The 16665-nt window shown below is 43.5% G+C and overlaps 1 protein-coding gene across 2 annotated transcripts in view; it reads right to left on the reverse strand.

Moving 5' to 3' along the window:
• The window catches only part of LOC137432703 (polypeptide N-acetylgalactosaminyltransferase 18-like), a 331095-nt gene that overhangs the window by 41658 nt on the left and 272772 nt on the right, over positions 1–16665 (reverse strand). For both annotated transcript variants that reach the window (XM_068124832.2, XM_068124831.2), the window contains exon 9: positions 6189–6284. In XM_068124832.2, the coding sequence (XP_067980933.1) occupies positions 6189–6284 (96 nt within the window). The remainder of the gene's footprint in view (positions 1–6188; positions 6285–16665) is intronic.

A 16665-nucleotide genomic window follows, 5' to 3' on the forward strand; every position in this document is an offset into this window, starting at 1 on the left:
GAAAACATTTTGTTACCTAGGAGACATGCTGAATAGAGAAGGTGGATCAGACTCGGCAACGGTTGCTAGAGTGAGATGTGCATGGAAGAAGTTTCGGGAACTGAGTGGCATGCTGATGAGGAGGGGAGTGTCGTTGAAGCTGAAGGGAAAGGTGTATGCTGCATGTGTGAGAAGTGTTATGATTTATGGGAGCGAGACATGGGTAATGAACGTAGAGCAGCAACGAAGGCTGGAAAGGGTGGAAATGCGAATGGTTCGGTGGATGTGTGGAGTATCGTTGAGAGAGAGAGGAAGACAAATGATGAATTGTGAAAGATGATGGGAATAGAACCTGTGATTGATGCTGTGAAGAGGAACAGGTTGAGATGGTTTGGTCATGTGTTGAGGAAGGATGAAAGTGACTGGTTGAGAAGAGTGATGGAAATGAATGTAGAAGGAAGTAGAGGACGGGGAAGACCGAGAAAGACTTGGCTAAAGATGGTGGAAGAAGAAATGCGGGCAAGGGGGTTAACAAGGGGAGATGCAGAAAATAGGGCAAAATGTGAAGAAGATTGTCATGGGGACCGCAAGGCTAACCCCCGCTCTAGCAGGGAAAATGGCCTTAAAATGCATGTTGTTGTTGTTGTTTGTTACACGAGCCTCGATCTTGCATACAAAAACAAAAGTGCCAGCACAGGTGCGACATCCTGAAGCAAGCAATTCCTTGGATGGAGATACACAAGGAACGTTGTCCTGTCCTCATTTTCTTTGAACTGTCCTAACTCTCATATTTTTCCTCAAGAGCAAGCAATTCCTCATAACGAGGTCACTCTCCAACCCCCGCTCCTCTCCAACCCCCTGCTCCTCTCCAACCCCTTGCTCCTCTCCAACCCCGAGCTCCTCTCCAACCCCAAGCTCCTCTCCAACCCCTCACTCCTCTCCAACCCCTCGCTCCTCTCCAATCCCTCGCTGCTCTCCAACCCCTCGCTCCTCTCCAACCCTTCGCCCCTCTCCAACCCCTCGCCCCTCTCCAACCCCTCGCCCCTCTCTCCTCTCCAACCCCTCACTCCTCTCCAACCCCTCACTCCTCTCCAATCCCTCGCTCCTCTCCAACCCCTCGCTCCTCTCCAACCCCTCGCTCCTCTCCAACCCCTAGCTCCTCTCCAACCCCTCGCTCCTCTCCAACCCCTCGCTCCTCTCCAACCCCTCGCTCCTCTCCAACCCCTAGCTCCTCTCCAACCCCTCGCTGGAATGAATGCCAGTTTAAACAGGATTACCTTTACTTCCATATAATAATAATTAATTAAATAATAACGAAGAAATATCTGTCGGCAATTTCCCGTCTGTGGCGATACGTGAACGAAGCTATGCTCCTCTCTCCACATTATTGTGACGACGTATAAATTAAATATTTAATCGTGACGATTGTCATCAAATGGAAAAGTCCGCCACGAATTTTTAATATATCTCGCCATTTTCCCATCTGTTATTTTAGGCGGTGTATGACCGACCGTGCCGCGATTTTTATAAATATATCTCGGCAATTTCCCGTGTGTGCGTGAATGTTCTCAATTATTTCTGACACCGAGTCTAAAACCATCGATAAAAATTAAATCAGATGGTGAATTCGAGATAAAATCGTGAGGGTGACAATGAATGGGATTTATTTTACAGGCCTTTGAGAAATCATTTCGTTCTATAAACGGAAACTTTCATGGGATTCTCTTCCCGTTTTTTTTCAACCGAGTCTAAAACTATGTTAGCGACTGTTAAAAATGAAATGATATATCGAATTTGAGTTGAAATAAACCTGTGTGAGAGAGAAAGACAGCACGGGCCTAACTAAACAGGCCTCAAAGCTATTCGAGTGAATAAAATGGTGGATATTTGTTTACATGAAGCCTCTCCCAGAATGGGTGGAGCTACTGTCTAAACGGAGTAAGCCACACCCCCAGACAGACAGACAGACAGACAGACAGAATCACCGTAGCCTATTATAATATAGATAATGTGAAGGATCATGACGAAGCGGACATGAGACTAGTCCTGCAGGTGAGGCATGCAGCCGACACTGATCTCTCTTCCATCATCCAGGTATGCAGTCCTGATACGGATGTCGCCATCATACTATTGCCTAACCTGCACAAGATCTCTGGAAGAGTTCATTTCCATACCATACCTGGTCTTGGAAAACGGTTAGTACAATATATTTGAGCCCGGTCTTCCGTTGCCTCGGCGGAGATTTATGCACATCCCTCATTGGAGTGCACATGTTCATGGGATGCAACTCGAACAGCTGTTTCAGAGCCAAGGGAAAGAAGAAGCCCCTAGATATGGTTCAGGCATCATCATGCCGCTGCCATACTCCGTGAACTTGGCATCATCTGCATCCTTGCTCGAGCAGTTTGTTTGTGAACTTCATGGAGAGAAATGTTCATCTGTTGATGAAGGTTGATGTTATCTTTTTGTGGAGGTGGAAATGAGGACCACTCTCTGCCTCCGAGTGATGATTTGCAACAGCATTGCCTCACATCAAATTATCAAAGTGCAATCCACAAGCATGCTCTTGAGCAGTATATACACACCCCAAGTCCAGCAAACCATGGTTGGAGTGTTGAAGGATACGATCTGGGCATCGTGTGGATGACCCAGGATCCCGCACCTGAGGAACTGCTCACTCTTGTCCAATGCACATGTTCTAGCAGTCACTGTGACTTGAAGTGCTGTTCTTGCAGAGTGAACAGTGTCGTATGTACTGATCTGTGAGGTTGTTCCGATTGTTCCAATATCGATTCCTCATTGAGCATTCAAATTGAAGATGGAGTCAGCGATTCCGAGTCCGAGCGATTTTTGTTCCACATTCATATGTGTTAAATTGCTCATGACATAGTATATAAAATGAAAGAGTAAACCACCAATATAATTTGAATAATCATTCATATGGTGCTATACTTATAGCTGTGATTTGTCACAGATTGCACCAGGCTTGCAAATTACAACTGGATCTTAGCTAATCAAAATCTTAAAAGACAAATCTTGTACAATCTTGCATTATATAATTTATTTGAATATCGTTTAGAAGTGTATATTTTCGTCCACTTTTCATAACCAGAGCATACCATTTTGAAGTAATGTATATTTGATATCTGACTGTCTTACCTGTGCAAGTGTGCATGCAAAATCGCATTTCTGCTCGTCTTTCAGCAACAGCGATCAAAAAATAGTTGGTGCTGTGGTATGTGGTTTTGTTCATGTTCCATTAAATATTTGCTTTCAGTTAAAATACAGTGCCTTCAGAAAGTATTCACACCCCTTGACTTTTTCACATTTTGTTGTGTTATAGGCTGAATTTAAAATGGATTAAATTGAGATTTTTTGTCACTGATCTACACATAGTACCCCATAATGGGAAAGTAGCATTTATTTATTTTTAGAAATGTTTACAAAATAATTAAAAATGAAAAGCTGAAATGTCTTGAATCAATAACTATTCAACCCCTTTGCTATGACAATCCAAATTGAGCTCAAATGCATCCAATTTCCTTTGATCACCCTTTAGACGTCTCTACAACTTGACTGGAGTCCACCTGTGGCCAATTCAATTGATTGAACATGATATATAAAGAAACACACCTTTCTATATAAGGTCCCACAGTTGACAATGAATGTCAGAGCAGAAACTCTACCATGAAGTCCAAGGAACTGTCCGTAGAACTCTGAGATAGAATTGTGAGGAGGCATAGATCTGGGGAAGGGTATCAAACAAGTTCTTGAGTGATGAAAGTTCCCAAGAGCACAGTGAGCTCCATGATTAGGAAATGGAAAGATTATGGAACTACCCAGACTCTCTCAAAGCTCGCCGTCCAACCAAACTGAGCAACCAGGCAAGAAGGACCTTGGACAGGGAGGTGACCAAGAACCCAGTGACCACAATGATACAAATACAGAATTCCTTGGCTGAGATGGGATAATCTGCTGGAAGGACAACTGTCTCAGCAGCCCTTCAGAAATTTAGGCTTCATGGGAAAGTGGCTAGACATGGGAAAGTGCCACTCCTGAGAAAAAGGCACATGACAGCATGCCAAGAGTTTGCAGAAAGACACGTGAAAGACTGACAGCATGAAGGAAAAGATAATGTGGTCTGATGAGATTAAGATTGAACTATTTGGCCTGAATGCAAAGTGCTACTTTTTGGTTGAAACTGAGCACATCTCATCACCCATCTACCACTATCCCGAGCATGAAGCATGGTGGTGGCAGCGTCACGCGATGGAGATGCTTTTCAGCAGGAGGGACTGGGAGAATTGTAAGCATAGAGGGAACAATGAATGGAGCCAAATATAGGCAAATCCTTGAGGAGAACCTGCTTCAGAGTGCAAAAGACCTGAGACTGTGGCGAAGATTTACATTCCAACAGGACAATGACCCCACGCATCCAGCCAAAGCAACACTGGAATGGCTTCAGAACAAGAACATGAAAGTCCTTCAGTGGCTCAACCAAAGCCCAGACTTGAATCCCATTGAGAATCCGTGGAAAGACTTGAAATTGCTGTTCACCAACACTTTCCCAACTGACTTGACAGAGCTTGAGTAAATCTGCAGGGAATAATGGGAGAACCTCCCCAAAGTGCAAAGCTGATACAGACATACCCAAGAAGACTTAAAGCTGTAATCACTGCCAAAGGAGCTTCGACGAAGTATTGACTCAGGGCGTTAAATAATTATGCAAATTAGATATACCTGTATGTCATTCTTAATTATTTTGTAAACATTTCTAAAAAAAAAAAAAAAAAGATCCACTTTGACATTATGGGTTGTTTTGTATAAATCAGTCACAAAAAATGTCAATTTATTCCATTTTCAATTCAGGCTGTAGCACAACAAAATGTGAAATAGTCAAGGGTGTGAATACTTTCTGAAGGCACTGTATATTGGTAACATACGTATGGATCAAACTCTCACTTTGATTTGCCCTTGGACAAACACATGCGGGAACACCTCAAAATCAGAACTTTGGTCGAGTGTATATTGTATAGCAGGCCCCATAGAACCATACATTAAGATGGGGACGCGGCGACATTGTATGCAGAAAGTCTCACACATCAGGAAACCATTTCCGTGGTGTGTAAACATGTGGAATTTCGTTCAATGTGGAAACCCTGGTCTTTGAGGTTCGAAGAAGGGCCTAATTGGAAATTGCCCCTTTTGACTCCTTTCACAATGTAATATGGGCATGTGGAATATCACCATTGAATTCAGCAGGTCTGAAACATTAGGAATCACCCAACCCACTTATGTCCCAGAAGATTCTGACGGAAGTCCATTTCTGGCCACATTTCGAGCTATCAACTGACGGCCTATATGTATTCCTGCAACATAGTTGATCAATATAATTTAGAATTCTACTTTCCGTGCTTTCAGTTTACAAAATGTATAAACAATTAGTCCCTTCAGGTGAATGTTTGTACAATTTCATGTTATATTAACAAGGTGGATAGCCCAACAAGTCTTGGTTGCATCATTGAGGAACAGATGGATGTTTTCATCAACTTTAGCTTGGAAAAGCTTCACTCACTATTGGATACAGAAAGAGGGAGGGTGAAGAAGATGCAGAGAGAAATAAATGTGCTGGGGACATTATCTGTGAGCTTATTTTTGCAAACAAAGTTCAAAACATCTTGTGGTCATGCAAACTTTGGAAGTAATCTTGCAATGGCACGAAATTCACTTCCTGTCCTCAACAACTCTTCCACCAAACATGCCAACTGCCGAGCTTTCTCTCTGCCAGATACCTCCACCCCCTTTGCTATTTTTTACCTTGCGAACGTGTGCCATTGGTTCTCCCCCAGGATTGAGCCCACGACACGCCTACCATTACCAGCAGTTTTCACGTGGCATTCCTGATTCTTACTTCACCATAAAAGCTAACAGGATGGTCTAGACTCTAGACTCTAGCCCAAGATGTACACACACTCGCCTCTAAGCTGGCTTGCCTGGGTTTGAACCCCCAAATTTTGTCGCTCTAGGTGACCAACTCGTTTGCCTAATGGTTGTACCAGCCTTGGGTGAAGCGACTTCCATGATATATTTAATGAGTAATACTGGAGGGTGCGCAGAGGACAATCATGATAGGCCAAATGGCCACAACATATTTCTCAGTTTCTTTGTGTAAAGTGTTCATTATCACAGTTGTGGAAGTACAGCCATACCTGAGGTACCATGCCATGGCAGATATACATGATTGGAATATTCTTTGTCACCGGGCCTTGGTCTAGGCAAAGATCTTCACGCTGCCCATTGCGCAACTGCCAAGAAAAAGAAAACACCGTGGTGACGAATTAGACTAGCACACATATCTTACCCATTTGGTTTTTTAACAGGAAGAATTAACATGCCCTTACAAATAATCTCACATGATGCCTGATGAGATCTCACGGGATTCTCAGCAAATTCTAATCAGTCCTATTTCTCCAACGACTACGTGCAGTAAAAGCAGTCTAATGGCAAAAACTACACTATGATGTTTGCTTTCATTCATAAACTTTCATTTGTGTGAGCGTATATATCATACACATGGGCTAACAGGATAGTCTAAATGTATATACACTCACATCTCAGCTGTCTAAGCTCGACCCGCCTATAAAACTGTCATCCTTGTGTTTCTCAGGCAAGATGATACATCAAGGTGTCTGCCATCCATCAGATAGACATTAAACTAGGTATCCCATTTGCGAGCATTGGTTGGTGTATGTTAAAATATCCCACAGTGTTCTTCATGTTGAGTGGATGAGTTATCACTGGCAGCGCCCTGAACAAATTACAAATTTGTGTTACCTTCAGTCGAATATAAGGCATGCTTAGATGGTTTGTGAAAGACTCGGCCAAAAATGTTCCCTGGCCAACATTTCTTTGTAGCCAACACCCGAAGACGAGCAAACTTTCTTTCTAGCACAAAATGATCTGCTTATCACTTAAGACAGTCAAATTTTACAGCAACCTTGATTTTGAGGACATGTTTTTGAAGGGCACAGACATTACTCATAGTGTGGTCTCATGAAATTTAATTTTACCAGATTATTATGCAGAAATGCATCCAGAAAGATTCCAGCGTTATACCATTGGGTCTCATACACTTCACTAAAGCACTACTCCGACAACACAACACACACAGTTATGCACATCTGAACTGTGCAACATGGGCATTCAAATAGTTATCAAAATATAAGTACAGGAGACAAACTCGACAGGATGATCGACATCTTAATACAGGAAACAAACTTGCATAGATTTCTGCAGCTTCAATAAAGCACAGAAAACCGTTACAATCAACGGCCCAAGTTTTCTGTACAGCATTGTGATGATAAGGATGAGAAGGATGTGGAGGCTGATTATATCAAATGGAAACATGCACTCAACCGATTCCTTGTTCTTCATCTACCTAAACAACATCTCCCTAAAAGGGAAAACCCTCTCTTCTTTTTTTGCAAGCAACTACTACACATTGTGTCAGACAATACCCCCCATTCCAGTAACAGGCAGATGGCAGCTGCATCACATACTGTGATGATCTGGAATTGAATAGACTAGCAACGGTACCCACCCTATGGGCGGGGCTTCAATTGGGAGGCCCAAATGAAAAGGCAAAATATCAGAAATTGAAGGTTTTTTCTATTTTAAACGATTCATATAAACATCCGTTGAATCATAATATCACACGCAAATCATCAAAATCTAAACAGTATCTTTAGAATTTCAATAAAAGCCACATCACTGTTCATATCGGTAAATATTATTCCATCGTGTTTCAAATCGTGATCGATACACTATGATCGTGATGATCGTGAATCGTGATCGATAATAGTGTTCACAATCGCTATGTCGTATGTACTCCCGAGACATGTACCAAATTCCCAATACGTGTAACTGTACCAAATCAACAGTTAAAAGGATTTTGAGCCGATAGCTGTTACGGCCTTGGCAAGATCGATGGAGACATGTTGCTTTCCCGGGTGCGGCACAAACGGCTGCACCGATCGCGCGGCACCCGGGAAAGCAACATCGTCACAATGAGAACAATGAACGTTATGTGAACGCGAATGTTATGCGGGAGTCCAAACCTGAGAATGCTGGAGACTAAAGCTGAAATTGGGAAAACTAAATAGCCTATTTTACTCCTGGAGATCCCAGGATTATCCACCCAAAATATCGTTGCGATCGGTTCAGCAGTTTTTACGGTACCTTCGAACAGACAGACAGACAGACAGACAGACGGATGGACATTTGGTGAATTATAGTAAGATGCTGGTATGACTTGTCAACATGTACTTCAATCATGGAAAATGTCAATCTCACCCTATTTCTCCAGAAAGATCGTCAAAAAAACCCACCTATCTATTTCTATAGTCAGCCAGTGAAAGAGGTTCAGTCTCTTGAACATCTAGGCCTCAACATCAGCCATGACTTCTTGTATGCTGACCATATAACAAAGGCTGTTCTCCAAAACAAGCCGTAGACTAGACAGTCTCCATCATTCCAAGTCTTTCCTTAAAAATGAGAACTACTGAATGTGCAAGGCATTTGTCTGCAGCTCAAGGGAGTACTGCTCTCTTCTATGGGTTGGCACCAAAGCATAAGATCTGTCTCTCTTGGATTTTGTGGATTCTATCGCTCTCAACATTATTTGGAATCTCCTATGATGAAGCCGAAGCAAAAAGTCAGTTGCTCTCAAATTGCAGGTAGACGTGTGGTCTCTGTGTTTTACCACCTATCTTCTGGTTTATTTCCAATTCTTCCGAGCAACTGTAGGATGCATGCATTCTTCCAGTAAACTCTTGCATTTCCGAGTAACTTGCATAATTTTAAATGTCCTGGCATCACAGTCCTTGTGGTAGAATTTCATTTCATTTTAGATCAAAAAGAAAAGCTCACTTTTACTTACCGTACCATGAACCAGCCTTGCTGATCGGTGCAAGATTTACATTTTGGTGATATGACCGATCCATATCCATTTATCACTTCATATAATATGTGGTGGTGTTACTCTTTTCAATATGGCTGCCAATATGGCTACCGTTTTATACATGTAGCCATATATTGGCTTCAACAGTAGCTATGTCACAAATGTTGGTGTCCACACATCATATTTTGGGGGTCAATGAATCGATTTCTCACCTAACTTATGGATACGTACTTTTTTGTTAAAATATGCCAAGATTGAGACTCATGGAAGATCAAGGTGACAGAGGCATGAACTGACAGTGGGGCAACAGTTAGACACAATAAGCAATGAAATGAATGAGCAGGGAAAGAGGAGAGGAAACACATCAACACAAGAGGGTTGGTTATGCTAGGCAGGGTCAATGGAGGTTCAAAAAAAGATTGTAGATAAGGATTGGGGGATTACAGAACTAGATGGCAGTGTATCACATGCTGGAAGCCATTGAAGGGAAGAGTGGGATAAAACAGCCTCAGGAAGTGCAGTTCCATAGAAGGGAGAAGCGAGGAACAAGAGTTGCTCCCCCAGCTCTATCTGTGCTCTGTCCCCCAAATATTCCTACAGGTCGCACAAGATCTGCCTGCAACCCTCTTATGGTTAAATTGCCAAAATCAAGACTCTCTGCTCACCTTCACTCTTTCATTCCTCTTTTCTCCCGCCTCTGGAACAAACTCCCCCACTCCCTTCAATCCCACCCCTCCCTCCAGGTCTTTAAAACAGCTGTTCACCACCATCTCTTATCTTCCCCCATCCAAAACCTTGATCTTTTCTACCCCCGCTAATTCACCCCAGATCCACTTTTTTGAAATTACAACTTCTTTCCTGGAAGTCCTTGCAGTGTCCATATGTTTTATACCTCTCCCATATCCCCCCAAGCCCTTCCCACTTCCACAGTTCTCTCGATGTCCCTGCTCTCAAATGTTGTGTTTGTGTCCTTCCCCCTCTCTCCCCATCTTGTCTACCGCTCCCCTTATTTTGTGTTTTATGTGTCGGTTTGACTTTTTGTGTGATTAATGTCAGCTCTTTCACGAGCCTCGATCTTGTATACAAAAAAAACTCCTGTTTAAACATCCAAAACACCAGCCTGACTGTGCACCTCAACTCTTGTTCCTCGCTTATCCCTTCTATGGAACTGCACTTCCTGAGGCTGTTTTATCCCACTCTTCCCTTCAATGGCTTCCAGCAGGTGATACACTGCCATCTAGTCCTGTAATCCCCCAATCCTTATCTACAATCTTTTTTTGAACCTCCATTGACCCTGCCGAGCATAACCCTCTTGTGTTGATGTGTTTCCTCTCCTCTTTCCCTGCTCATTCATTCCATTGCTTATTGTGTCTAACTGTTGCCCCACCGTCAGTTCATGCCTCTGTCACCTTGATCTTCCATGAGTCTCAATCTTGGCGTATTTTAACAAAAAAAGTACGTATTCACAAGTTAGGTGAGAAATCGATTCATTGACCCCCAAAATATGATGTGTAGACACCAACATTTGTGACTGAGCCACTGTTGAAGCCAATATATGGCTACATGTATATAACGGTAGCCATATTGGCAGCCATATTGAAAAGAGTAACACCACCACATATTCTCTGAAGTGATAAATGGATATGGATCTGTCATATCACCAAAATGTAAATCTTGCACCGATCAGCAAGGCTGGTTCATGGTACGGTAAGTAAAAGTGAGCTTTTCTTTTTGATCTAAAATATAATGAAATTTTACCACAAGGACTGTGATGCCAGGACATTTAAAATTATGCAATTAAATTCAACGTCTATCTTCGTAAGATAATGTGGAGTGCCGTGTCTTATTTCAGGCTTGGCCTCTGAGCAGTTGAAACGGCGACTATTTCCGGGATCACAATTATAAAGGTTGTAGGGAAAAAATGCGGAAGTTTACCTCCATTCTTGGGGAAAATGTCAAGGACATAGAAAAGGCCCCTTTATATAAGGGTATGTGTCATGTGGCAAATTATAGAAAAGAAGGGACATTCAAAAAAATATAGAGTGTGCATGCTGGACTACCCTTGTGTTATTAGGAGGAACCAAGTAATGCTCTCGAAAAGTTAATATAAAGGGGCACCAATTTGATTCATACAGCTGCATAAAGAAGTAAATGTATTTTAGTTGCCAGATGTAGGGACGAAAATAAGTGCAGAAGAGTTATTCAGCAAAACATACAGTGAAAGGACCAGAGGACATAGCCTGGGAGTAAAAAAGAGGGAGGTTAAGATGGCAGAAAGGCAAGGATCCTTCATTCAGAGTAGTTACCTCCGCCACCAAGGGTGGCGAACTTTCCTTGTACGAGCCGTGCCTCCAGTCGCTTTCGGGACGGATTTAATCAAAAGACATAGACAGCATGTTGTACTTCACAAACATATATTTCATGTCGATCTGTGAGTGTCAATGAGAGTGTGAAATGAATTAAAACGCGAAATCAAACTTAATCTTTAACTTTACTTTAACCTTCAAACGCTTTAACCTTTAACCAGACTTAATCTGCTTTACAGAAACTTTCCTCCTTCATGATGTCTCTGATTCCTTAATATCTCTCCCTGGTTGCTCCCTCCTCCGGTATGATAGACCTGAGCCTTGTCCTGGAGGTGGAGTTGCTATCTTTATAAAAAAAACTCTCTACCTCACTCTCTCTGCACTGCCCTCTCTCCACCTCACCCCCAGGAGTACCTCTGGCTATGGCTTCCCCTTCACTCCCACCTTTTGTTAATTTGTGTGTTGTACCGTCCACCAAACAGTGATGACTCCATCTACATCTCGCTGTCTGATAACATGGACCAACTTATATCTACTCATCCCATCTCTCTCTTCCTCATATGTGTTGATTTCAACTATCATCATGCCAGCTGGCTGGGTGTGGGTACCTCTCTCACCAGCCATGACTCCTCAGCAAAGGACTTCTGCGACCAACTGGGACTGACACAATCTGTCAATTTCCCGACCCGGATCTCAGTCAATGGAGCATCTGCTCTTCTAGACTTGTTTTGACAAACTTCCCTGCAAATGATGTCTGCTGCTCTTCTTCTGCTCCAATCGGTTCATCTGACCATATGCTTGTTAAAGTGACATCTCTCTGGCCATTCTCAGAGAGCCTCCTCAGCGTCGTTGAGTCTGGCATATCATTCAGGCCATCTGGCACGGTCTTCAAGCAGCCATCAATCATCTGGACTGGACAAACAGGAAAACATCTCTACTGCCTCTGACATCAACTCAACCTGGGAATTCTTCCAAAGCAAACTGCTCTCTCTCATGCACAGATTTATCCCATCTCGTCTTCAGTTGTCACAACCTTCCTCCCGTCCATGGTACACGGAATCTTGTGGTGAGGCAGTTGCCCTGAAACAACTTGCCTTCGCATTCTGGAAGGCAAATCCAACGGAAGGAAATCTCATTTCCTTTCACAAAGCCCGGAACAAGTGTGTGTCCACCATCAGGAGAGCCAGGAAACAATATCTCTCCACTCTCAAGACTGAACTCTCAAACCTGTATCCCTCTTCCAAATCCTGGTGGCATCTGGTCAAATCTGTTTCTGGTGCGTTACCCCTCCATCCCCTCCCTTACCTTAAACGGCTACACAGCTGACTCCGCGCGTGAAAAAGCTGAATGCCTCAACTCTGTGTTTGCATAAAAAATATTGTGTCCCAAACCCGTCTCTCTCTGTACCCACCATAACCAGTTGTACCCAGCTGCTCGTGGACTCTGTGTCCTTCTCTCCTGACAAGGAGAAGTTTCTGGTCCTAAAGTTTCTGGTCTGGCCCAAGGGTTCTAAAATCCTGCTCTGCCGTTCTTTCACTCCCTCCCTCTGTTCTCTTCACCCTCTCTTTTGCCCAAGGTCATCTGCCATCAGCTTGGAAATCAGCCAACATCACTGCTTTATACAAAAGGGTGCAAAAACAGATCCTTGCAACTACAGACCAATCAGCCTTCTCCCAATTATCAGCAAAGTCATGGAATCCATCATTGCTTCGGATATCAAATCCTTCCTCTTCTCCAATGGCTTGATCTCCGATCATCAATTTGGTGTCAGATCAGGTCACTCTACCCTGGACATGCTGCCTCTGCTGTCTCAACAATGGATGGAGGTCTTCAATGCCAAACAGGAAATTAGAGCTATCTCCCTTGACATATCATGTGCCTTTGATACGGTCTGGCACCCCGGTCTGCTCACTAAACTCTCCTCCTATGGTATCCATGGAAATCTCCATGCATGGCTTGCGGACTTCATCTCTAGTCGTAGTCAACGTGTGGCCCTGAATGGGTTTCTCTCATCTCCCCTTCCTGTTCATGCTGGAGTTCTCCAAGGCAGTGTTCTGGGCCCTGTGCTTTTTATTTATTTATCAATGATCTCGCTGACTCTCTTGAAAATCCTCTCTATCTCTTTGCTGATGACTCCACTCTCTGCCGCTCCATTCCTCATCCCTCAGATCGGCAGTCTGCAGCTTCCTCACTCTCTGCAGACCTGGACAAAATCACAGACTGATCAAACAAGTGGAATATGTCTTTCAATCCTGACAAATCTCACACTCTCAATATGTCTCTCCGAAAAGACCGAATGGACAACCCTCCCATCTACTTTCTGAACAATCCTCTCCAAGAGGTTCTGTCTCTCAAGATTTTGGGTCTCACTATCTGCCATGATCTTTCCTGGGAAAACCACATTTCCAAGCTGGCCTCCAAAGCCAGTCGCCGACTGGGCATGCTCCGTTGTGCGAAGTCCTTCCTTCGCACACCTGAGCTTTTCACCACATACAAGGCTTTCATCCGTAGATCATTGGAATACTGTTCCCCCCTCCGGGCCAGTGCTCCTGCCTCACACATAGCTCGGCTTCACGCCGTTGAAACCAAAGCTTTCAGAATCATTGGAATCTCCCGCGAATGAAGCTAACTCCGAGGGCCTTTCACTCACTCACTGCAGGCAGGTTGGTTGTCTTTCTGTCTTCTACCGACTCCTCTCCGGCCTTGCTCCCCATGCTCTGTCTATGCTCTGTCCCCCAAATATTCCTACAGGTCGCACAAGATCTGCCAGCAACCCTGTTATGGTGAAACTGCCAAAATCAAGACTCTCTGCTCACCTTCACTCTTTCATTCCTCTTTCTCTTTTCATTTTAAAGTTATCTTCCAAAACCATCTGCAAACCAAAACCATCTTCCCATCCAAAACCTTGATCTTTTATACCACGATTAATTCACCCCAGATTCTCTTTTTTGAAATACTGACTTATTTCCTGGAAGTCCTGCCAGTGTACATGTGCTTATTTTACCTCTCCCAACCTCCCCCCCGCCCCTTCCCATGCCCCGGCCCCCCAAGCCCTCTCCCTCCCACAGATCTCCCGATGTCCCTATTCTCCACTGTTGTACTTGTGTGCTTCCCTCTCTCTCCCCATCTTGTCTCCCGCTGCATTTATCATATGTTTTATGTGTCAGGTTGTTTTTATATGGTTAATGTTGGCTCTTGCACGAGCCTCGATCTTGTACACACAAAAAAAAAATCTATAACTTTTTTTTACCTCCGCCACTGAAGGTGGATGGAGATAATGTTGTCATTCCTCTTTGTCTGTCTGTCTGTGTGTTTGTCTGTGAGCAGGATAACTCAAAAAGTTATGGATGGCTTCAGACAAAACTTAGTGGACAGGTTGGGCGTGTGACAAGGACAAAGTGAATACCTTTTGGTGAAGAGCCGGTTCCAGATCTGGATACTATAATTTTTTTCGTGATTCTTCACTACTGAGAGTTAGGGTGAAAACCGATATATGGCACTATATCTCAAAGAGTTTTGAACGGATTCGGAAGAAACTTGGAGGACAGGTTTGGTGTGTGAAAAGGATGAATTGAGTTTGATAAAGTTCCGAATCCGGATGTGATATATTTTTTTAATTCTCTAAGTGATTCTTCACCACTGAAAGATGGGGCCAAAAGCGATATATAGCATATTTCAAAACGTTGTGGATGGGTTATCACTAAACTTGGTGGATGAGTAGGTTAGGTGGGACGAGAACAAGCCAAATGGATTTCAGTCGAGGCTCGGATGCAGATCCGGCCTGTGAGTGGGATAATATATATAAAAAAATAACCACCTTTAGAGGCCATTTTTCCCCGCAAGCGGGGGTTGGCCTTTTTCGGGGACCGTGGTTGTTGTTGTTTTTTGGTCCCCTTTTTGAAGCAATGTTTTACGGCCGGATGCCCTTCCTGACGCCAACCCTTTTTGCCACCTTTAGCGACAAACAGGGAATTACCAGTGAACTGGTACTCAATTAGCCGACCTCGGAAGGATGACAGGCTGAGTCAACCCCCCTGGCGTTAATTCAGCGATCGACCGGGATTCGAACCCAGGATCCTGGGATCCTAAGCTGGCACCCTAGCCACTAGCCCAACACCAGGGATACAAAACGTAAACTGTTTAGCCTGGAAGATATGTGCTGTCCAATGTGCCGTTCTAGTTAATCTATGGAATGGTCTCCCTGAAAAAAATAGTGGCAGCAGAAATAGTAGATATGTTTAAATTGGAATTAGATAGGTACCTAGAGGCATATGAGATAGAGGGGTGCAGGGATTTTGGCAGGTCTCGTCAAGGGATAGTGTGTGGTTGGTGTTGTATATTCTTCGACCTAAAACCACCATCACCCACCCTTCCCCACCATTCAAAAACTCATTCGTCGCCTCCTCCCCCATCATTTTCATGTTAACATGTTTGTGATATCCCTGAGCCTGCCACACTTTTCTCATCACCACTCCTTACCCCATTCCCCCAATGAAATGAAGTCGTTTTGATGGATTTATTTAATCCGGTGTTGGTGTGGCGCAAGCATGATGGGTCAGTCGAGTCGCCTCCTTCTGCATCTAATTGTCTTGTTATTCCTTGTTTGTTATTGTCATCATAGCAAAGCTTGTGAATTGCCTGATGCTGACTCTGCTCTTTCCTGTTTGTTTCAGAAATGGTCGTGTCCAATTTGTTTTTCTTGTTTGGATGTGCCTTTTTATATCAAAATTGACAATCCCATCCACATCAACATAATGCAGAGTAAATATAATTATATATAATATCCTGATACAGTATAATACAAAATCCCATAGGCAGAGGATGTTCCGAGTATAGTGTAATCACAGGTCTCTTCTGTCACAAGCAGGGGCGTCGAGAGGGGGGATCAGGGGGGTCTCTGCCTCAGGGCCCAGGGTCCGTTGAGGGGCCCGAGCTTCTCCTGCAATTTTTTTTTAAACATTACAGTGAAACCCCTCATCGGTTCATCCTCATTTCCTCATCGTTACATTTAAACCCAGAAGCTGATTTTGCTTTCCTTGCCGCTTTCTTGCCGGAAACAAAACAACACTTACCGCTGTTTATGGTAAAGTTTCAAACTTTACAGAAATGGTTATTAACCAGAAATGTGCGTTACAAAGAAATGGGTTTGTATCCCCTTTGTAAATAAAATATGAACCTTCTTCTCACGTATTTTTTTGGCAATCTTAAGGAGACATAATGTTCAACAGTCGAGGGTGCGAATTGACTCGATCGGTCCAAACGTCCCGCTATCTCCTCTATTTTCGATCATACGGCTAAGTAAAAGTGACCATTTGTTTTTCTCGGTAAAATATTCAGGTAAATGACACCGATAAATAATAATTTTGTCCTTGTGTGCATTTTATTACATACTGTTTGAGGCTGTTTGTCTGGAGCGATCAT

Source organism: Myxine glutinosa, chromosome 8 (genome assembly GCF_964187855.1).
Source record: "Myxine glutinosa chromosome 8, kmMyxGlut1.1, whole genome shotgun sequence".
NCBI classification, from domain to species: domain Eukaryota; kingdom Metazoa; phylum Chordata; class Myxini; order Myxiniformes; family Myxinidae; genus Myxine; species Myxine glutinosa.